Source organism: Thunnus maccoyii, chromosome 11 (assembly GCF_910596095.1).
Source record: "Thunnus maccoyii chromosome 11, fThuMac1.1, whole genome shotgun sequence".
NCBI lineage: Eukaryota > Metazoa > Chordata > Actinopteri > Scombriformes > Scombridae > Thunnus > Thunnus maccoyii.
This window is the reverse complement of record NC_056543.1, coordinates 1,646,426-1,668,635: the sequence shown is the minus strand read 5'-3', so window position 1 is coordinate 1,668,635 and position 22,210 is coordinate 1,646,426. Positions and strand designations below refer to the sequence as shown.

General features: G+C 44.0%; 1 protein-coding gene and 1 long non-coding RNA gene across 2 annotated transcripts in view; one reads left to right on the top strand and one right to left on the bottom strand.

Annotated features, from left to right (window-relative positions):
- The window catches only part of LOC121907520 (titin-like), a 254,288-nt gene that overhangs the window by 179,698 nt on the left and 52,380 nt on the right, over positions 1-22,210 (top strand). The window contains exons 169-200 of the mRNA XM_042427130.1: positions 227-377; positions 492-773; positions 865-1,167; positions 2,307-2,612; positions 2,738-3,019; positions 3,566-3,753; positions 5,643-5,754; positions 5,883-6,021; positions 6,635-6,798; positions 6,887-7,038; positions 7,299-7,455; positions 7,662-7,943; positions 8,089-8,388; positions 8,783-9,076; positions 9,340-11,344; positions 11,698-12,385; positions 12,498-12,762; positions 12,960-13,286; positions 13,405-13,689; positions 13,801-14,100; positions 14,350-14,652; positions 14,786-15,061; positions 15,363-15,662; positions 15,857-16,159; positions 16,379-16,678; positions 16,767-17,054; positions 17,150-17,452; positions 17,973-18,275; positions 18,405-18,710; positions 20,058-20,345; positions 20,573-20,863; positions 21,813-22,100. Coding sequence (XP_042283064.1) covers positions 227-377; positions 492-773; positions 865-1,167; positions 2,307-2,612; positions 2,738-3,019; positions 3,566-3,753; positions 5,643-5,754; positions 5,883-6,021; positions 6,635-6,798; positions 6,887-7,038; positions 7,299-7,455; positions 7,662-7,943; positions 8,089-8,388; positions 8,783-9,076; positions 9,340-11,344; positions 11,698-12,385; positions 12,498-12,762; positions 12,960-13,286; positions 13,405-13,689; positions 13,801-14,100; positions 14,350-14,652; positions 14,786-15,061; positions 15,363-15,662; positions 15,857-16,159; positions 16,379-16,678; positions 16,767-17,054; positions 17,150-17,452; positions 17,973-18,275; positions 18,405-18,710; positions 20,058-20,345; positions 20,573-20,863; positions 21,813-22,100 — 10,531 coding nt within the window. The remainder of the gene's footprint in view (positions 1-226; positions 378-491; positions 774-864; positions 1,168-2,306; positions 2,613-2,737; positions 3,020-3,565; positions 3,754-5,642; positions 5,755-5,882; positions 6,022-6,634; positions 6,799-6,886; positions 7,039-7,298; positions 7,456-7,661; positions 7,944-8,088; positions 8,389-8,782; positions 9,077-9,339; positions 11,345-11,697; positions 12,386-12,497; positions 12,763-12,959; positions 13,287-13,404; positions 13,690-13,800; positions 14,101-14,349; positions 14,653-14,785; positions 15,062-15,362; positions 15,663-15,856; positions 16,160-16,378; positions 16,679-16,766; positions 17,055-17,149; positions 17,453-17,972; positions 18,276-18,404; positions 18,711-20,057; positions 20,346-20,572; positions 20,864-21,812; positions 22,101-22,210) is intronic.
- LOC121907524 lies at positions 1,095-5,673 on the bottom strand. Its single transcript, XR_006098899.1, has 3 exons — positions 5,567-5,673; positions 3,541-3,674; positions 1,095-1,179 (listed from the first exon to the last, which is right to left on the bottom strand). It is a non-coding gene; the product is annotated as an uncharacterized LOC121907524 (long non-coding RNA).

The following is a 22,210-nucleotide window of genomic DNA, read 5'->3' as shown; positions in this document are numbered from 1 at the left end:
TGACACAACAGATTTTTTTTCTCCTTTGAGAGATTCCAAAAAAAACATAAAAACAAAACTTCTCATTTAGAAACAGTTACACAGTTTGTCCATCAGGGAGCACTGTCCTGCTCAGTGCGTATCTGAGAAAGATACGCAAAAAAGACTATTGGTTAAAATATTGGCGTTGGCCACTAAAATCCAGTTTTGCTCAAGCTGTCCTGATGTTCCTCTCTTCACTCTCCAGGCGAAGGACACAGAGATCAGAGGAACTAAGTTTGTGGTGGCTGAACTGAAGGAAGGCGGTCTGTACCGCTTCAGAGTCCGAGCTGTGAATGCCGCCGGCGTCGGCGAGCCAGGACTTGTGTCTGAGCTGATCGAGGTCAAAGACAGAACAAGTAAGCTTCTGATCCACCAATGAAGTGTGAGGAATTTGATTTAATCTGTCAGCACTGCAGGAAGTGCTTTCTAATGATAAGAACATTTTTTTTAATTGTCACCTTCTCCTTCAGTTCCTCCTGAGATGGACCTGGATGCCTCGGTGAAGGAGAGGATCGTGATCCACGCTGGTGGCACCATCCGCATCATTGCCTACGTTTCCGGTAAGCCCGCCCCAGAGATCTCCTGGTGCCGAGACGACGGCGATGTACCCAAGGAGGCCGTGGTGGAAACAACGGGCATTTCCAACTCTCTGGTCATCAAGAACTGCAGACGCCAGCACCAGGGCATCTACACCCTGAGAGCCAAGAACGAGGGCGGAGAGAGGAAGAAGGCCGTCATCGTGGAGGTTCTGGGTGAGTCAACGTAACCACAACGATCCTCTAAAAATATGAGCAGTGAAACAATAAAACATTATTTCTGACTGTCCATTGCTTGTTCCTCCAGATGTCCCTGGACCAGTCGGTCTCCCCTTCGCCGGCGAGAACCTGACCACCGACTCCTGCAAGCTTACCTGGTACTCCCCCGAAGATGACGGCGGCTCCGCCGTAACCAACTACATCATCGAGAAGAGGGAGTCGGACCGCATGGGCTGGACCTCAGTGTCCTATACAGTGACAAGGAACAATGCTGTGGTGCAGGGCCTCATCGACGGCAAGGGATACTTCTTCAGGATCGCAGCAGAGAACATCATCGGCATGGGACCCTTCATCGAGACAGACAAGATGGTGATGATCAAGGACCCCATCTGTAAGTCTCCATCTGTCGTACATTCAGGAAACAGACATTTACAGAGCTGTGAAAGATATTTGATATTTCAGTAACACTTTATTTTACAGGTCCATCATTTCTGAATAATTTCCTCGCCATTCCCAAGAAGTTTTTGCTTCTTATAGGGAAAAAATGGTCACAGTTTTGCTTGTTAAACTGGACTGCTGTGTTCTCACTCTGGACTATGCATTCTGAATTAAATGTACTAGTTCTGAAGTTAGTTGTCTCTATTTTCCCCATAATTATTACTGGATTACAGAGTGATTTTCAGGAAGTATGTTGTAAATTTTTCGGAGGTTATGGACCCGTAAAATAAAGCATTGCAGATATTTCTTATCTGCAGTTCAGATATCATTTTTAACAATCCATGAAATGTCTTAAAATGTCAGGCATCAGATCAAATTGTCCAAAATTTTAACTTACAAGGTCTTGGGTTCTTTCAAAGCAGCTGATTTGATGTGTTTTATTTTTTTGTCAGAATTAGTTGATTTCTTCAGAAGCAGAATTAGCAGTTGGACAGAGTTTTTAAAAAGTCCTACCATTGCCTCTATTAATACATCCTGAATTTTAGGAGTGTCAAATGCACTAATTTGGTATTAACTATAGAGATAAATAAAGATAAAGTTCTGTTTTATTTCATTATAAAGACTTGTTGATTTTCCGATTAATTTCCTTCAACTTTTCCATTTAAACCCAAGTAAATATCAATTAATCATCATTTATTATTGGAAACTTTATTTCTCATATATGTTGGGATTGTATTCTTGCCTGTAGACAAATTTCACATTTTTGAGTGTTGAACTGAACTGCTGTGCTCTGGCTGAAAGACTCTCTAGGCCAAGCAGCAAGTAACTGAATACAGTCACATTTATTTCCCTTATAATTAGTAAAAACATTTATTTGATTTGTTTTCCATCATTTTCATATTAATTCACAAAGCCAGACTGTAACCAAAAACAGAAACTGAAGCAAGATTTGATTGTTAAACTTTTTTCTGTATCGTGAGAAATTCGTCTTAATTAGAGTTTAGATCACAAGAAGATCCTGAAAAAACGAATCAACCTGATGTAAAGGAAAAAAACAAAAGTGACACAGCTCATTATTTTTGTCTCTTCCAGCCGTCCCGGAGCGTCCAGAGGACCTGATTGTCACTGCTGTCACCAAGGACTCCCTCTCCGTCGCCTGGAAGCCACCCAAGTACGACGGCGGCACCGAGGTCACCGAGTACATCCTGGAGTCCCGCATGATTGGTCGGGACAACTTCACACGTGTGGGTGCAGACAACAAGCTGATGGACAGGAAGTTCACACTGAGCGGGTTGAAGGAAGGCTCAAGTCACGAGTTCAGAGTCTCTGCCGTCAACCAGGTGGGACAGGGCAAACCGTCCTTCATCACCAAACCCGTCCAGTGCAAAGACGAGCTTGGTGAGTGACACAACAAGACAACAAACTCTTTTCAGTTTTAAAACATCACATACCATGTGTGAAAAATGAGTAAAACAGGGAATACAAAAAAAAACTTCTTGAATTTGTTTGCCATGCCCCCCTAGAACCACCCACTGTGGAGCTGGACTGCAGGGAAAAGATGATGGTGAAGGTGGGAGACGCCTGCACGCTGTCAGGATCCTACAGCGGCAAACCCGCCCCGGTTATCACCTGGACGAAGAACGACGAGGAGCTGAAGGCGGACGAGGAGATCAGCCTCCACAGCACCGCCCGCCACCTCAGCCTAAACATCAGCAAGGCCAAGAGAGAACACAGCGGCCGCTACAGCGTCAGCGTGGAGAACGCCGCTGGCACTCGCACAGGAATCTGCACCATCACCGTGGTCGGTGAGTCACCACAGAAACTCAAATGGATTCACACGCAGAGTTTAAAATCTGCTCTGAAGAACGTTTTTTTTTTAATTTGGTGTTAAACTGAGGGCATAATTTCCACTTGAAAATTCAGCTTTAACATGCGCTCACAGCAACTTAAAGATGACTGTTTTTGCCCCTCGTGCCTACATGTTTGTCAAATAAAAATTAATATTGTTTAATCTGTACTTTTACTTTGTATTATGTAGTAAATATCCTCATAAAAATAACTGAACATCAGGCAAAGATAAGGCAGTAAAGGACAGTCATGTAGAGATGCAAATACGACATTATCTATCTAAATATCACAGCTCTTATTGTTACTACTCTTAATTATGGAAAGCACAATAACCAATGTCAATCTAATTTGTGAATTGCTATTATATATATTATATTACTTTACTTAATTGCGCCCCTCCAATTCTGAAACCAAACCTATGCCCTTAAAAGACAAAAAATAGCAAAACAAATATAAGAAAACTGATGTGGAGAATGACCTGTGTGAATTATTCCTCCTGCCAGATCGTCCTCAGCCTCCACAGGGTCCTGTGGTGTTCAACGAGGTCTACAGAAACCACATGGTGATCTCCTGGAGCCCCCCTCTGGACGACGGAGGCTGTGCCATCTCCAACTACGTTGTGGAAAAAAGAGACACCAACAGAGACTTGTGGATGCCTGTCACCTCATCCTGCACCAGGACCACCTGCAAGGTGGGCAGTTCAGCACTGAAATGCTCAGAGAGAAAATTTTTAGGGAAATTCACAAGTGATGTGACACCAGATAGTTTAAAGTAGAGAAAGTGGAAAAAAGTTTGCTGCAAGGTGAGCAGACTCACACTCCTCAGGCTTCACAACATAAGACTCAAGGGGACAATGGGCTATAGACTGCCCCTAACAATTCAAGATACATTTATTACATCAATGACAAAATAATGAGGAATGGATTGGCAATTACAGGACAAAAATAAAGAAAAAGGATTGAGGAAAGAAAAAAAATAGTTTTAATTACATTTTTTTCATTCCAGCTATCCAGAAAATAATAATTTAGAAATAACCCCCCAAAAAATCTAGGGACTCAATAACTGTAAATATTCACATATTTCATGTTCCAGAGCTCATTCTAAGTATTTAACATTGATGGACAGTGGTATATGTTTGTGTAATGACATATTCTCATTTGAACAGACAATAAGGCTAAATTGACTACAGTGACTGATTCTGTTCTTAATGATTTAACATGATTATGGTTATGTATCCATACTACTACACTACTACTCAATACTATTGCAGATACGCTACCTGAGTTTTCAAAAACTATACTTTTTTTGATACCTTGTTATAAAAAATGACAAAAATGTTCTCCTACGACACCCTTTTATTGAGTAAAACAAAGAAGTTATGAATCTGACCCAACATTCGAGAGTAGCTTTCAGTACTTAACAGTTCACAATACTTTTTTACAAATTTTGAATGATATGAAAAGAATATTGAGGTTTGGTCCTCAACAATCAGTGGTGGAAAGTAACTAAGTACATTTAATCAAGTACTGTACTTTAGTACTATTTTGAGGTACTTGTACTTTACTTGAGTATTTCCATGTGATGCTGCTTTCTACATTTCAGAGGGAAATATTGTACTTTCTACTCCACTACATTTATTTGACAGCTTTAGTTACTTTTCAGATGAAGATTTGACACAATGGATAATATAACAAGCTTTTAAAATACAACACATTGTTAAAGATGAAACCAGTGGTTTCCAACCTTTTTGTCTTTTGACGTCTTACAAAAAGCAGTGTGTAGTCGGGGTCACATTTCACATGTCTATGAGTTGTTAACAGCTCCACCAAATAGTGATTTTTCCCTCTAAACTTCTCACATGCTTTCATTTCAATAAATGTTCAAATGATCCAATATTTCAGCAAAAATCAAAGATTAGAGAAAAAGTCCAAAAACTGAAAACAGATTTGTGTATCAGAACTTTGTTTTTTCTTCTTTCCTCTCCCATTAATCATCTCACGACCCCTCAGATTTATCTGATGACCCTTTGGAGGGGCCCGACCCCTAGGTTGGGAACCACTGGACTAAACTAGCTAACTGTATATAAAGTAGTGTAAACTAGCTCCACCTCCAGCAGCTACAACAGTAACATGCTGCTCTAACACTGATGCTTCACTATTAATAATCTAATGATGTCATATATAATAATATATCAGTCAGAGGGACCAAACCACTACTTTTACTGCAATACTTTAACTACATCAAGCTCATAATACTTATGTACTTTTACTGCAATACTTTAACTACATCAAGCTCATAATACTTATGTACTTTTACTGCAATACTTTAACTACATCAAGCTCATAATACTTATGTACTTTTACTGCAATACTTTAACTACATCAAGCTCATAATACTTATGTACTTGTACTGTAGTAGGATTTTTCATGCAGGACTTTTACTTGTAATGGAGTATTTTTACATTGCTGTATTGGTACTTTTACTGAAGTAAAGGATCTTAGTACTTCTTCAACCACTGTCAGCGATAAACATGATAGTAACTCTTCATTATTGACATCCTCCACTTGTTTTTTGCTTCAGGTGCCTAAACTGATTGAAGGCCGTGAGTACATCATCAGGATCATGGCTCAGAACATCTATGGCATCAGCGACCCCCTGCTGTCTTCCGAGACCAAGGCCAGAGACATCTTCAGTAAGTCCTGACAAACACATTGACAAAGCTACATCAAGAAACATTCAGAGATATTCATTATCTACTGTATGTATTGAGTTTAAAGTTGCAGCGTCTGATCAGTGTGACTGTGTTTGTTTCCATCACAGAGGTGCCCGATGCTCCCAAACAACCCACAGTTAAGGAAGTTTACCACGACTCCGCCCTCATCAGCTGGGAGCCACCCGCAGATGGAGGAAAGCCAATCACAGGCTACATCGTGGAGAGGAAGGAGACCATGGCCCACAGGTAGACAAACACACACACAAAGACACAGGTAGTTTTGAGGGTGAAGTTCTGGTCACAGCATGGCCTAAAGGATTGTTAGTTTATAAAAGAACAAACACTAACTCAGAAAAGTTCTACAACACATCAGAAAGTTGTTTTCAATCAAGGGCTGCCATAAACAATTATTTTTAATACCAATTGAACTGTTGATAATTTTTTTGATCAATCAATTGATTGTTTGATTTATGAAATGTCAGAAAATGTGTAAAATGTATATAATATTTCTCCATAGCCCAAGATGAAATCATCATATGTTTTGTGTTGTCCAACCACCAGTCCACAACCAAAGACATTAAATTATTAATGCAGAGAAAAAAAGTGAATCTTAACATTGGAGGAGATGAAAACAGAGAATGTTTGACATTTTTGCTTGATGAATGACTTCAATGATTAATCAACAAATTGATTTATTGACTAAAGTCTCCGTCTTGAGATAACAAACTCAATCAATCACGGCTGTTTTCAGCTTACATAGAAGACAGCGGTTACCAACTCTGTAAAAAAAGTGGAACAGTAATGTTGTCTAATTATAAAGACATGTTTGTCAGTGGCTAACAGATGTTCCTGCTTCTAGGTGGGTTCGCTGCAACACAGATAGGATCTTCCCGAAGGTGGAATACATGGTGACGGATCTGTTGAAGGGCTGTGAGTATGAGTTCAGAGTCAGAGCTGAGAATGTGGTTGGAGCTGGAGACCCAAGCCCACCATCAAAACCCGTCTTCGCCAAAGATCCCATCGGTAGGTTCAGCTCATAAAACACTTCTTTACTTCACCATAATTTCTCCATCAGCTCGGTACATTAATCCCTCCTTGTCCTGTGCTACAGTGAAACCCGGTCCTCCAGTGAACCTGCAGGCCATTGACCACACTAAGGAGTCAGTGACTCTTTCCTGGAAACCGCCTACTGACACCGGCAGAGGAAAGATCTTCGGATACCTGCTTGAGTATCAGAAGGCTGGAGAGGAGGAGTGGATCAAGGTAAGGTGGTCGTCCATATTTCATCTGGGTCACTTTGAAAGAAGGTTGCCTATAGTTCTGACTTTTACTGGACAACTTTCCACTTGTACAAAAGAAATATCAAAATCTAAAGGGATTTCCTTGACATTTTCCTGCGCACATTTCTGCTCCTCAAAGGATATGTGCTGTTGATGTGAATAGCCCTATGACCTTTCTACCACCTTTGTAATCTGCTCTAAGTTAAATATAATATTGACTTCCTGTCCTGCTGCTGTCCTCAGGTGAACCAGACTCCAGACTCCTGCCAGGAGACCAAGTTCAAGGTGATTAACCTGGATGAAGGTGCTCTCTACCGCTTCAGAGTTATGGCTGTCAACGCTGCCGGAGAGTCCGACCCAGCTAATCTGAAGGAACCAATCAGAGTGCAGGACAGACTTGGTGAGTCACTCACTCATTACTAAAATAAAGCTGTACAAGGGGTGACATTCATCAGCCAACTACATCAAAAAGTTATTGTTATTGTTTTGTGCGCTAAGTGCTATATACACAAAATGCAACATTACAGAATTAACATACACAGATTCTCACTACTTAACCTCTTATTGTTTCTCGTGTTCCTCTTCTTCACCCTGCCACCCCCTCAGAGCCCCCAGAGTTGATTCTGGATGCCGGAATGACCCGGGAGGTGAAGGCCATGGCTGGCACCCACATCACTTTGATGGCCACCATCAAGGGCATGCCCTTCCCCACCGTCATATGGAAGAAGAACGATGCCGAGGTACCAACCAGGGCCGACATTGAGACCAAACAGGACAGCACCAAGCTGGAGATGAGGTTCTGCAACCGCGGTGACTGTGGAGACTACACACTAACTGTGGAAAACCCGGCTGGATCAAAGACTGTCACCTGCACCGTGTTGGTCCTGGGTAAGGATGGCACAAACAGATTTTAGTTTTGAAAACATCAGTGTGATTATCTATTAATCAGTCTTCTCTGTGATGGATTCAAAACATTTTGTAAACTTTATCTTGTATGTGCTCCTCATGAAAAGTCATCATGTGTTTTCCTCAGACAAACCTGGTCCTATTCAGCACCTGCGAGTGTCTGACGTGAGGAGTGACTCTGCCTACCTGTCCTGGAAAGACCCAGAAGACAATGGCGGTGTTCGCATTACTAACTTCGTGGTGGAGAAGAAAGACACAGCGTCCACTCAGTGGGTCCCCGTCTGCTCCACATCCAAGAAACGCAGCATGATGCTGAAGCACCTGATGGAGGGCACGTCCTACGTGTTCAGAGTCGCTGCTGAGAACCAGTACGGCCGCAGCGAATATGTTGAGACACCAAAGGCCATCAAGGCCATGAACCCACTCTGTGAGTAACAGCACAGTAAACACTTAAACAGCCAATTTAGTGTGCTTGTACTGAGAGTAGATCTCAGAATGTTTTAACAACTAGAAACAGAAAACAAAAAAATACTCAAATTCATCACTCACAGGATAAACCTCTTATATTTATCATTTCATTGTAAATGGGGTCCCACAACAGAACAAAATCAACATTTTAGTACACATTACTGGGTAAAAGTATTTTCAGATTTCCACAAAAGTGGAGTTTTTCTGCCAGCGTTTTCCATAGACTAACTTTCTCAAACCATTTATTACTCAAAAACCAAACATATTGAGAATCATCCTCCTTAGTGACTATGGTAAGTCGATGAATACTTCTCTGACAAAACCTTAATGTCTTTTGCTTTCCATCCTTCCAGTCCCTCCTGGTCCTCCCAAAGACCTGCACCATGTTGACGTGGATAAAACTGAGGTGTGGTTGGTCTGGAACTGGCCTGACCGCGATGGAGGAAGTGAGATCACAGGCTTCCTGGTCGAGTATCAGGAAGAGGGAGAAAAGGAATGGGATGAGTGGAAGACCGTCAGCATCCCGGAGAGTCATGTGACCGGCCTGGAGGAAGGAAAGACTTACCGCTTCAGAGTGAAGGCTGAGAATGCCATCGGTCTTAGCAGACCCGACACCACTGTGCCTATCCTTTGCCAGGAGAAACTGGGTAAGATACAGAGACCAAACCCCAACACATTTCTTGTCCTCTTTCATAGGAATCTTAACTGGAGTGGTAAATTATAATTTGAAAACTATTCATGTTTATTTTCATTTGGAATTAGAGATGCAATGCTTTCTGTATCATCAGCATTGGTACTTTGGAATTGGTACTACTATATACTTTTGATCAGTTAACATTGGTTATTTCAGTGTTTTTTAAACATAATGTATAGTAGCAGGGAGTAACCACTTGAGTCTGCATGTTCACAGTGCCTCCGATTGTCGAGGTTGATGTTAAGCTCACCGAGGGCATCATCGTTAAGGCCGGCACCACCATCAGGCTGCCAGCTATCATGAGAGGAATCCCTGTTCCCACCGCAAAGTGGTCTATTGAAGGAGAGGAGATCACGAGCCAAGGCAACATCAAGATTGACACCGACAATTACTCCACTGTGCTCAACATCAACGATTGCACAAGGAACCACACTGGCACCTACCTGCTCACTGTCTCAAACCCAGCCGGTACTAAGACAGTGGCCTTAAATGTCACTGTCTTGGATGTGCCTGCTGCTCCTATAGGACCCGTCAACATCCTGGAGGTCACTCCTGACTCCATGATGATCGAGTGGCGTCCTCCCAAGGATGATGGCGGCAGCCCCGTCACCAGCTACATTGTGGAGAAGAGAGAGTCCAACAAGGAAACTTGGGGAGGCGTGAGCGCTGGCAGCCTGGCCACCAACCTCAACATAACCCGACTGCAGAAGGGAGTGGAGTATGTGGTTCGCATTCGTGCTGAGAACAAGATGGGTATTGGTGCTCCTCTGGAGAGCAAGCCCACTGTTGCTGAGCACACTTTCATGCCACCAAGCCCGCCTGGTAAACCACAGCCCTATGATATCTCAGAGGATGCTGTTACAGTGGGATGGACCATGCCCCTTGCTGATGGTGGCAGCCAGATCACTGGCTACCTCATTGAGCGCAGACACCATAAAGGAAAGTGGATCCGTGTGAACAAGACGCCCTGCAAGGACCTGAAGTACAGAGTTCTGGGGCTGTTTGAGGGCAATGAGTATGAGTTCAGAGTGTTCGCTGAGAATATTGCTGGTTACAGTGGCCCTTCTCCCATCTCTGACCCCTGCAAGCCCTGCAGGCCCATCACCGTCCCCAGCCCCCCTGTCAACCCCAAAGTTAAAGATTACAGCAAGACCACCGCTGACCTGGTGTGGACCAAACCCAACAAAGATGGAGGCAGCCCCATTCTGGGGTACACTGTGGAAATGAAGAAAGCTGATTCTGAAGAGTGGAAGAAAGTCAACCTGGATGACTTCATCAAGCGGTGCGCTTACACGGTGAAGGGCCTGGAGGAGGGTGTGACCTACAGGTTCAGAGTCTATGCCACAAACATGATCGGAGATGGAGAGCCCAGAGAAATCCCAGAGTCAATCACTGCTCAGGACATCCTTATCCCTCCAGAGATCGAGATGGATGCCAAATGCCGTGAGCGTCTCACTGTGCGCGTCGGTCACAACATCAACATCATTGGCTTCATCAAGGCCCGTCCTGACGCTGAGGTGCTTTGGTTGAAAGAAGAGACGGTTCTGGAGAACAACAAGCGTGTCACTATCATCCAGAACTTCCCTATGGTCCACCTGAAGATCAAGGAAGCCACTAGAGCTGACCATGGCAAATACACCTTGAAAGCTTCAAACGAGGGGGGCGAGGCTTCCTGCACCATCACGGTCAACGTGCTGGACAGACCCAGCCACTGCCAGAATCTCCACATGACCTATGTTACCAAGAACTCATGCATGGTCAACTGGGAGGCCCCTGAAGACAATGGCGGCTCTGAGATCACCAACTATATTGTGGAGTGCCGCGAGCCCAGCATTAGCATGTGGTCTATGATCTCATCCCATTGCACTAATCGCATGATCAAGGCCAAACTGATGGAGGGTCATGAGTACCTGTTCCGTGTCTGTGCTGAGAACAAGATGGGACCTGGGCCCACTGTGGAGACAAAGACTCCTCTGCTGGCCATTGACCCCATCGAGAAGCCAGGTGAGCCTGAGAACTTCAGGGCCACAGACATTGGCAAGAACCACGTCAATCTGAGATGGAGGAAGCCTGACTATGACGGAGGCAGCCCCAACATCTCCTACAACCTGGAGTGCAAAGCCAAAGATGCTGAGGAGTGGCAGAAACTCAACACTGACACCCTGACCAACACCTTTTTCCTGGCTGACAAGTGTGTCGAGAACCAGATGTACACCTTCAGGTAGGTTACGGCATTCTTATTTTTAATGTTCATTCTGTTTTCCAGGGTTTTTCCTTTATCAGAGAGGGTCTTTGTTGGTACCCCGGGTTTGCATTTAGCACAATGTGAAATGACTCAAATAGCAAGTAGGGCTGTGTTACGGTTAGATGTTAAATCTGAACTTGACAGTGTTCTTCATAACACACAGAAGACGACATAACTGACAAAAACTAAACCATGGTTGTTGTGCAGTTTGAAACAAAGACAGTTTTGCATACAAAACATTACTTAGAAATATTACTTGAAAACTTGAAAAAATGTTATTGTCCTATCTAACATAAATAAGTTTCTAATAATAAATCTTAATTATCCAGGGTGCAGACTGTCAATGAAGGAGGGGAGAGTGCTTGGGTGAAACTTGCCGATATTTTGGTGAGGGAGGAAATCCAGAAGCCTGTCATCGACCTGAAGCTGTCTGGAACTCTGACAGTAAAGGCCGGAGAGTCAGTCAGGATAGAGGCTGGCCTGAGAGGAAAGCCCCAGCCTGAGGTCAAGTGGAAGAAAGACAAGGCAGTTGGAGATAACCCCAGAATCAGCTACGAGACTGGCTCTGACTACTCCAAGTTCCTCCTGACCAAGTCCAAACGCAGTGACACCGGAAAGTATATTATCACTGCCACCAACTCTGCTGGCACATTTACAGCATACGCCAATGTCAACGTCTTGGACGTCCCCGGCCCAGTGAGGAACCTCAGGATCACTGGCATTGGAGCTGACAAGTGCAGAGTGGTGTGGGATATTCCAGAGGATGAAGGAGGCTGCGAGGTGGACAGCTACATTGTGGAAAAATGTGAGACCAGGAGGATGGTCTGGTCCACATACTCTGCCTCTGTGGTCACACCGTACTGCAACGTCACTCGTCTGGTGGAGTCCAATGAGTATATCTTCAGAGTGAGGGCAGAGAACAAGATGGGAACTGGCCCCGCCATGGAGAGCAAGCCTGTTACTGTCAAGACTCAGTTCAACAAACCTGGACCCCCTGAGGCACCTGAGGTCACAAAGGTAAGGACTCACTGTTTTATTTATTTTCATAAATTTGGATTATGCAAAAATATTAGAGCTGGTATGATCCTAGTTATAAAAACATTCACTTATTCAAAATTTTGTCATGCAGGTGAGTAAAGATGAGATGACGGTGGTCTGGGCTCCTCCTGAGAACGATGGAGGGAAGTCAATCACTGGCTACATCCTGGAGAGAAAAGAGAAGAGGGCAGTTCGCTGGGTGCCATGCACCAAGAGCGCCATCTCAGAGAGACGCATGAAAGTCACCAACCTGATCCCCAACCACGAGTATCAGTTCAGAGTGAAGGCCGAGAATGAGGTCGGCCTGGGAGAGCCCAGCAAACCCTGCAGACCCGTCGCAGCCAAAGATCCCATTGGTGAGTTTAGAGTTGCTGTCACAGCTGAGTTTACATCCTCAAATACTTTCTTCAGACCTGTGCTCAGGCCAGACAACATGTAAACCACAGGAAGCTTAACATTTCATTTATAGAACTGAAGGCGTTAACCCTCACCCTTGTGTTCTCTGGTGTTTAAGTATTTTCACTGAACTCTGTTTTATTGTCCTTTCCTGCAGAGCCACCTGGCCCCCCTGCGGGCCTGAAGGTAGGCGACAGCACCAAGACCTCCATCACTCTGTCCTGGTCTAAACCTGTGTATGATGGCGGTGCCCCTATCATCGGCTACAGCCTGGACATGAGGCTAAAGAGTGAGGCGGACCCTGAGAAGCCCACAGAGGGCTGGAAAAGGATTGACACCCACGGCCCGCTGGTCCTCACAGAGTTCACCATCGGTCAGCTGGATGAGAAGCAGGAGTACGAGTTCAAGGTCTCTGCCCAAAACCAGGTGGGCTGGGGACGTCATGCCTACCTGAAGGAGGCCGTGTCCCCCAAGGAGATCCTGGGTAAGAATGAAGGTTTACTGAAACCGTGTCCAAATAAATGGATGTACCTTGTACGTGATAAATGTCAATAACATTCAGTCGTTTAATGATCTCAACATTAATGTTTCCATGGCAACAGAGGCTCCAGAGATTGACCTAGATGCCAGTTTGAGGAAAGGCCTGGCCGTCAGGGCTGGCTGTCCAATTAGGCTCTTTGCCGTCATCAGAGGAAGGCCCGCCCCCAAGGTGACCTGGAAGCGTTTGGGTGTGGACAACGTGATCCGCCGAGGTCACGTGGACCAGGTTGACACCATGTCCTTCCTGGTCATCCCAGAGAGCACCAGAGAAGATTCTGGAAAATACTCGCTGACTCTGTCTAATTCTGCCGGGGAGAAGGCCGTGTTTGTCCGTGTCAAAGTCCTCGGTGAGGAACAAAGAATGATATCAAAATTGTTTATACAGAACTTTTCTTTTAAAAATGCTTAATTAGGATGGAAATCAAACAATTTGTTATTCTCAAATTCATTCTCTGTAGATACTCCTGGTCCTGTTGGTGGCCTGGAGGCTACTGACGTCACCAAGACAACAGCTCAGCTGTCCTGGTTGCCACCGGAGAATGATGGCGGCAGCACTATCCTCAACTACATCGTGGAGAAACGTGAGGTGGACAGGAAAACCTGGACCAAGTGCACAGAGGACCTGAAGAAGACCAGCTTCAAGGTGACCAACATGACGCCTGGTATCGAGTACTACTTCAGAGTCATGGCCTGCAACAAGTACGGCATTGGAGTTCCTCAGGACTCACCCAAGTCCTACCTGGCTGTCGATCCCATCAGTGAGTGTCAGCAAGGATTTTATCAACAAAGTTTAGCATGGCAGGGGATTTACAAAATATCTCATTAGTGGAAGTATAAACCCATCAGTGAAGGTGTTTGGTTCTACTTTAACATGTCACTCAGGCTTCAAAGTCTTTTTGTATATCATTACATTTAAAGGGAATTTAAAAATGAACGCTGTCATCTCCTTGTATTTCTCTGCTTCTTCTTGCGTTTCCTTTCTAACACCTGCTTTGTGTGGTGCTCAGGTGAGCCAGACCCTCCAAAGAAGATGGACGTGTTGGAAATAACCAAGAACAGTGCCACTCTGGGCTGGCTGAAGCCACTCAGAGATGGAGGAGCCAAGATCAATGGTTATGTGGTGGACTACCAGGAGGAAGACGCACCAGAGGACAAGTGGACACCTTATTCTGTGGTCAAAGACCTGACTATTGTCGTGGTCGGTCTGAAGGAAGGAAAGAAGTACAGGTTCAGAGTAGCAGCCAGGAACTCAGCAGGAGTCAGCCTGGCCCGAGAGGCAGAGGGAGTGTTTGAGGTCAAAGAGCAGCTCAGTGAGTAGACCAGCTTAAAAATTTACCTCAATTTATAATTAACTTAAGACTGATTACTGACTGAAATATTTAACTTAAGAGTAACGTAAGAGTAAAATCAAGTAACTCTTTTGATTCTTTTTCCTCCTTCCAGTGGCTCCTAAGATTATCATGCCTGACATTGTGACAGTCAGAGCTGGATCCAAGATGGTGGTCGAGGCCATTGTGGCGGGTAAACCTGCTCCATTCTGCAAGTGGAAGCAGGGCAACGAGGACGTGCTGACCTCTGATCGTCTGTCTGTTGTCAAGACGCTGACGACCTGCACACTCATCGTAAAGAATGTGACAAGAGCAGACAGTGGCTACTATAGCTTGTCAGCCGAGAACAGCACCGCCAAGATCAACCAGATCCTCAGAGTCATCGTCATGGGTTGGTTTGAATGACAGACACTGTAAAACCTGCTGGTTCTAAACTAAAAAGAGCTCAGTAGATTATTCTGTTTACAGCAATTGCAGATAGTATTTACAATAGTATTTTAAAATACAAATTTTACTCAGGACATTTTCATTTTAACAATAATTTCCCATATAGAACTGCACTGTTAAGACAGCCTGGACAGATGAATATGGAGGAACAACCCACTACCTGCCTATACAACTAATGTGAATGATGAACAGATCATTTATTGGTTGTGTACAAGATCAGCAATTCATCCTCTTTGTCCCTGTAGACATCCCTGGACCCCCTGAAGCTCCTCTGGAGATCACTGAGCAGGACATCGATGCCTGCACGCTGCTCTGGAACTCTCCACAGGAGGATGGTGGCAGCAACATCACCAACTACATTGTGGAGAAGTGTGATGTCAGCCAGGGCGACTGGATCACTGTGTCCTCATCCTGCACCAAGACCAGCTTCAGAATGACCAAACTGACAACTGGCAAGGAGTACGGCTTCCGAGTCCGTGCCGAGAACAGGTTTGGCATCTCTGCGCCCATCTACTCTGAGAAGATGATTGCCAGATATCCATTTGGTGAGTCTGAACTTTACACTTTTAACTTACAGCTTTACTGTTAACGTTCTAAGAATACTTAAGCCCTCAATATGTTGTTTTGTACTGTAAAATACTTTCATATTGTGGCTGTAATGAACAGGTTCAGAAGCAGGACTTTAGACTCTATCATTCTAAATGAACCTGTGGACTGACTGTTTTTGTTTTCCATCTAGATCCTCCCAGCGAGCCCAGAAACCTGCAAATTAACAAGATCAACAAAGACTTTGTCATCCTGTCGTGGGAGTGTCCCAGCAGCGATGGTGGCAGCCCCATCACTGGATACTGCATTGAGAAGAAGGAGAGGAACAGCCTGCTGTGGGTCAAAGCCAACGAGTCAGTAATCAGAGCCACCCAGTACACCTGCACTGGCCTGATTGAGGGCTTGGAGTACACCTTCAGGGTGTCGGCCCTCAACTTGGCCGGACAAGGCAAACCTTGCAAACAGACCGACATCATCACCGCCAGGACTGCTGTCGGTATGAAAACATTCTTCAGCTGATAATTGAATAACCATCTCACAATTTCAAAATGGTGTATTTGTTTGGGAAAGTTAAAAAAATAAATGCATGGGAAATTTAATTTTCAGGCCAGTGACACCAACCAGGTTCACACTCTTGTACACTCAACCTCAACCTCATTCTTCTTTGTTCAGATGCCATGACTGAGTTTTCAAACCTTTGTTTCTTTCCATCCAGACCCACCAGGTAAACCTGAGCCCATGGATGTGACCAAACACTCTGTGTCATTGGTATGGAGCCGACCCAAGCATGATGGTGGCAGCAAGCTGATTGGCTATTACATGGAGTACGCAAAGCTTCCGGAGGAGAAGTGGAAGCGCTGCAACGCCAACTGCATGAACATCCAGACAGAAAGTTATGTGGTGACTGGCCTGGAAGAGGGGCAGCAGTATCAATTTAGAGTTATCGCCAAGACCGCTGTTAACATCAGCCTTCCATCCGAGTTGTCCGACCCGATTCCTGTCATTGCTGAGAATGGTACGATTCCACACACCAAGGAGCACTGTAACTGAAATTAAATGATTGATAAATAATCTTGATTATTTTGTCTCCTCTACCTTTGCAGTTCCTCCTCGTGTGGAGCTGGGCATCAACATGAAGAACCTGATTGTGTTGAAAGCTGGAGAAAATGTCTTCCTTGATGCTGAGGTGTTTGGGAAGCCCCTGCCCAAGGTGAGCTGGAAGAGAGACGGAGCACCTCTGGTCCTTGCGGAGGGAATGAAGATGACCCAAAAGAAACACATCCACATACTGGAGCTCTATGCCGTCACCAGGAAGGAATCTGGAGACTATTCTATCACTGCTGAGAACATCAACGGTAGCAAGTATGCTACTATCAAGGTCAAGGTTCTTGGTAAGTTAGTTGTACTATTATTTTATTGTTTTATTTGTTTCTCATCATTTTTCTTGTACAAATAAACAAACTATCTCCCTCTGTGTCCCCTGCAGACAAACCAGGCCCTCCAGCCTCAGTGAAAACTGCTAAGGTGTTTGCTGACCGTGTTAAGCTGCGGTGGGAACCTCCACTGGCAGATGGCGGCTCTGAGATCACCAACTACATCATCGAGAAGCGTGAGACCAGCAGGGCCAACTGGGCACAGGTCACCTCTAACATTCATGGACACATCACTGACTGCTCAGTGGAGAAACTCATCGAGGGACACGAGTACCAGTTCAGAGTGAGCGCTGAGAACCAGTATGGTGTGGGAGACCCCGTCATGACTGACCCTGTCATGGTCAAGAACCCGTACGGTATGTTCAGAGTGCTACACTAAGCATCTTAAGCTGCAGTTCCTTTAATTGTCACTAAGTATGAATTCTCAAAAACTCAGATTGTACTGTATTTAAAAATTCACAGATACTGCGGGAAAACATAGTTTTCCACAATAACTAATGACTACTTCAACTTTTTCAAACTTAAAATCATGTTATAGGTTGTTCATTGTTGAAAAAAATTTAAATGAAAAAAATAGTTGATGTATATAATAGTTGATGTGTTCGCTGTCTTAAATCAATCAAATGGAAAACAAGTAGATTTGATTGATTATCAATCTCAGTTTTCACTCTAGTATGAGCATTTACCATTTACGATGTGATACGGCCAAAGTGTTAATCATTCATCAATCCTGGTTTTAGTCATTTAAGTTAACCCTCCTAACTCACCATGTTTTTCAATATTTGATATATGTTTTGCCCCTTGATGAGATATGATATAATCAAACTCTGACCGTATCATTGTGGGAGATCATTATGACGTTGTCTTGTCCCTCAGACGTCCCCGGTCCCTGTGAGCCGCCTGTCATCACCAACATCACCAAGGACTCCATGACAGTCAGCTGGAAGGCGCCAGCCAATGATGGCAGGGCCACCATCCTTGGCTACATGTTGGAGAAACGCGAAGCCACTGAGCTGACCTGGGCTAAAGTCAACCGCCGGCCAGTCATCGACAGGACCCTCAAGGCTGCTCAGCTAACTGAGGGCTCAGAGTATGAGTTCAGAGTCATTGCCATGAACAAGGCCGGGCTGGGTAAACCCAGTGACGCATCCAACGCTGCGCTGGCTGTCGACCCAGTCTGTGAGTACCTGCTTTAAATTACACATGCAAAAGTGGAAGGACAAACTTAAAATGCTTCAGACAGGACTGCAACTAACAAAACTAACTAACAAAAAGAATAACATCTATGTCACCGTGATTCTTCTCCAGATCCTCCCGGCCCACCTGCCTTCCCTAAGGTGGTGGACTCCACCAAGAGCTCCATAAGCCTTAGCTGGACCAAACCGGCATACGACGGTGGATGTGAAATCATTGGCTACCTGGTGGAGTATAAGCTAGCCGATGGAGAGAACTGGACCAAGTGCAATGTCCCCAAGAAACTCCAGGCCACCAAGTTCCTGGTGACTGGTCTGATGGACAACACTGAGTACCAGTTCAGAGTCACCGCTGTCAACAAGATTGGCTACAGTGACCCCAGTGAGGTCCCTGGAAACCACATGCCCAAGGACATCCTCAGTATGTTCCTCTACTGTTTATTATACCACTTCATTTAGTAAATAACCTCACATGAAGTCACGTGAATCAAGAATTTTACCTTTTAACACCACTGAGTGACTCAGTGCAGTACAAACATAATATGAATGGAGATCACCAGATCATTGATGGAATCATTATTAATCTTAGGCTGGAAATCTACTTGCTTTTTAATCATGCGTTTGTGTTAGACAACTGGATTTGTCGTTAATGTAAATTGTTCACATACACGCCTATGTACTTTGCATGTTACTGGAGGATTCCACTAGAGGGCACAACTAAGGAGAACTAAGGATATATTTAGAAATTCTGGATTTGCGTGATGTAAAATCCACCAAAATACGCAAAACGCAGTTGGTTACAATCTACATCCAATTAAATAACTCTAATGTTTTTTCAAAGAAGTAAAATTAAAAATGTACTTTTTTTGATTTAAATGTAGCTCACAGGGGCGGCTGTGGCTCAAAAGGTAGAAGAAGTTGTTTATTAATCGGAAAATCAGCGGTTCAATCCCCGGCTCCTCCAGTCAGCATGTCAAAGTGTCCATGGGCAATATACTGAGCCCCTAATTGCTCCTGAAGGAGCACGTCAGTGTGTGAGTGTGTGTGAATGAACGTTAGAACTCCTGATGAGCAGGTTGGCATCTTGTATGGCAGCATCTGCCATCAGTGTATGAATGTGTGTGTGAATGGGTGAATGTTTGCATATAGTGGAAAGTGCCATGGTGGTCGGAAGACTAGAAAGGAACTATATAAATGCAGCCTATTTTACATGTTAGCTTCTGTAAAAGGCTACATTATCATGACGAAACATCTGTAGAATTGAATGCCTATTCATGAGAAATCGAAAAAGAAAATTGCTGACTCTTGATGTATGGTAGCTGACAATTTAACTGGCTTAGCTCGCTAAAAAACATTAGTCAGACAACATGTTAGGAAAATACACAAGGTGGAGCATTTTCCTCAGGTTCTATTGTAAAAGTCCAAATTGGAACAGTGATAAAGTGTTCTGAGGTGAAATGGTAGTGGAAAACAAATGGACCTGGTGGAAGGAACAGCATTTAGCATCATGGAAATATTTGGTATTAGCTCAATGATTGTTTACTTATATCATGAAACTTTATCACTTAACAAAACAGCAAACATTTATTCACAGTATTGACCATTCTTAGTAAACTTGATTAATTTATGCTAGCTGTGTGCTAGCTATGGTAGCTTCTATGGTAACTTAAAAATGACACTGAATTGGTCATAGAAATTAAAATCCTCCTGTCAAAATTGACAAAGAAATAGCTATCCCTAATGAGTGATCCCTCTGTGTCTCCTTCAGTCGCTCCTGAAGCTGAGCTGGACGCCGACCTGAGAAAGGCGTTGGTTCTTAGAGTGGGTGTCACCATGAGGGTCTATGTTCCCCTGAGAGGACGCCCGGCGCCTAAAGTGACATGGACCAAGGTGGACGCCAACCTATCGGAGAGGCAGGGTGTGCTGATCAAGACGTCAGAGTGGGACACGCTGCTGATGGTTGAAGATGTTAACAGATATGATGCTGGCAAATACGTCTTGTCGCTCGAGAACAGCAGTGGCTCCAAGAGCTACACCATTGTTGTCAAGGTCCTTGGTAAGACTGTCAAAGACTAACAAGAACTTTCAGAAATATTGTATGAGAATATGTAAAATAGTATACAAAATCAGCTCAAGTTGGAAATTTTAAACTTTTTCACCCACAAGAAATTCCCACAATCATGAAAACATATTTGTACTCCCATCATGTGTGTCTGACTGTGACCTATTTTGTATTTCAGTTTAGTTAACAGAAGCTTTGAACAATAATGCTTCTCTCCCCAGATTCTCCTGGACCACCTACAAACCTGATTGTCAAGGAGACCTCCAGAAACCATGCCTTCATCACCTGGGATGCCCCACTGATTGACGGTGGAGGCCCAGTCAAGAACTACATTGTGGAGAAGCGTCTGGCCGAGAGGAAGGCATGGACATGTGTGTCGGCAGCATGTCTGAAGCCGTCATTCAGGATCACCAACCTGGAGGCAGGACAAGCCTACTGCTTCAGAGTGCTGGCTGAGAACGCCTATGGCATCGGCGAGGGCTGTGAGACCCCTGGCAGCATCCGGGCCTCAGGTAGCTACATTATACTTGCAGAAATAATTTTATAATATAAACCAGAATCATCATCCAGGTTTATATTAACTTTGATGATGAAAGGGCTAACAACAGCTGATTGTTGTTTTGTGAATTAGAATAGACCCTTTTTTGTACAGCAGGGTATTTTAGATTAGAGTACAGTAGAGAGTATGAAGGGCATTATTTTCGAGTAGTTATTAGACTAGTAGTACTTTTATAATTTAGTGGTTAAATAAATCTCAGGCCAGAGTGTGATGTTATCAGGTGTACCCTCAGGCTGCTCATTGTTGAGTGATATTTAATTCAGACCTTGCATATTCTGCAGATTACTATATCTTTATTTGTTATTTTTCCATTTATTGATGGAAGTCCAAAAACCTTTCAGACAGCGCTTCTTAAGTTATCAGGAGTGGTGATCTCTGTAGGTGCATCTGCATTGCTTTCTGTCATTTCTGATATTGTGAGGTTATGTTAACACGTTGAACATGAGATTGTGATTCAGAAAACTTTATTTTCAAGCATTTCATTTTCACATGCAGGTAGATCAAGGCAAGAAGGGAGAGATTCACTAGCGTTAGCCAACACATTTATATAAAGAAATATACATTTGAATAGTAATTTTGGCATTTGATTATTATTAATTTTTTTACTATTCCATTTATATTCAAATCCCAAGATTCGTTCCAACAACCCTAGCAGCTACTTCTCTGACTGCAACTGAACCGAAAAATAAAAAGGCAAACAAAACTGAAAACAGAGCTGGACCTAAGAGTAATGCTCCAGATTGGTGACCAAGACATGCCAAAGTCAGGAAAAAGCTACAAGAATAACACAAATCTGAGACAAAAGAAAACCCATCATGAGTCCTACAGTCTCGTCTATATTTAACACATCTGGTTTAATACAAACCACATGCTCAGTTTTGACCCACTCTTTCCCTCTTCAGAACAACCTGGTCCCGTGATGGACTTCAAAGCTAAGAAGATCACCAAGGACTCGATCACCCTGGGCTGGAAGAAGCCCGTCGGTGATGGCATCAGTCACGTCAGCGCCTACATCCTAGAGCAGAGTGAAGGCGAGGAGAAGTGGAAACAGATCATGAAGGGCAAGAATACCTCACACACTGTCAGCGAGCTCACCGAGGGCAAGGAGTACTTGTTCAGAGTCAAGGCACTCAACGAGTCTGGAGAGGGACCACCTACCGACCTTGCCGTTGTTGCCAAGGACCAGTTTGGTAAAAAAATACTGTCAGATTCCCATGTAGCTTAATCACTAATGTTGCTAGTTATAACTGCTTTTTTGCTAAAAAATGAAATGTATTATTTGTGTTGTATTTCCATCTAT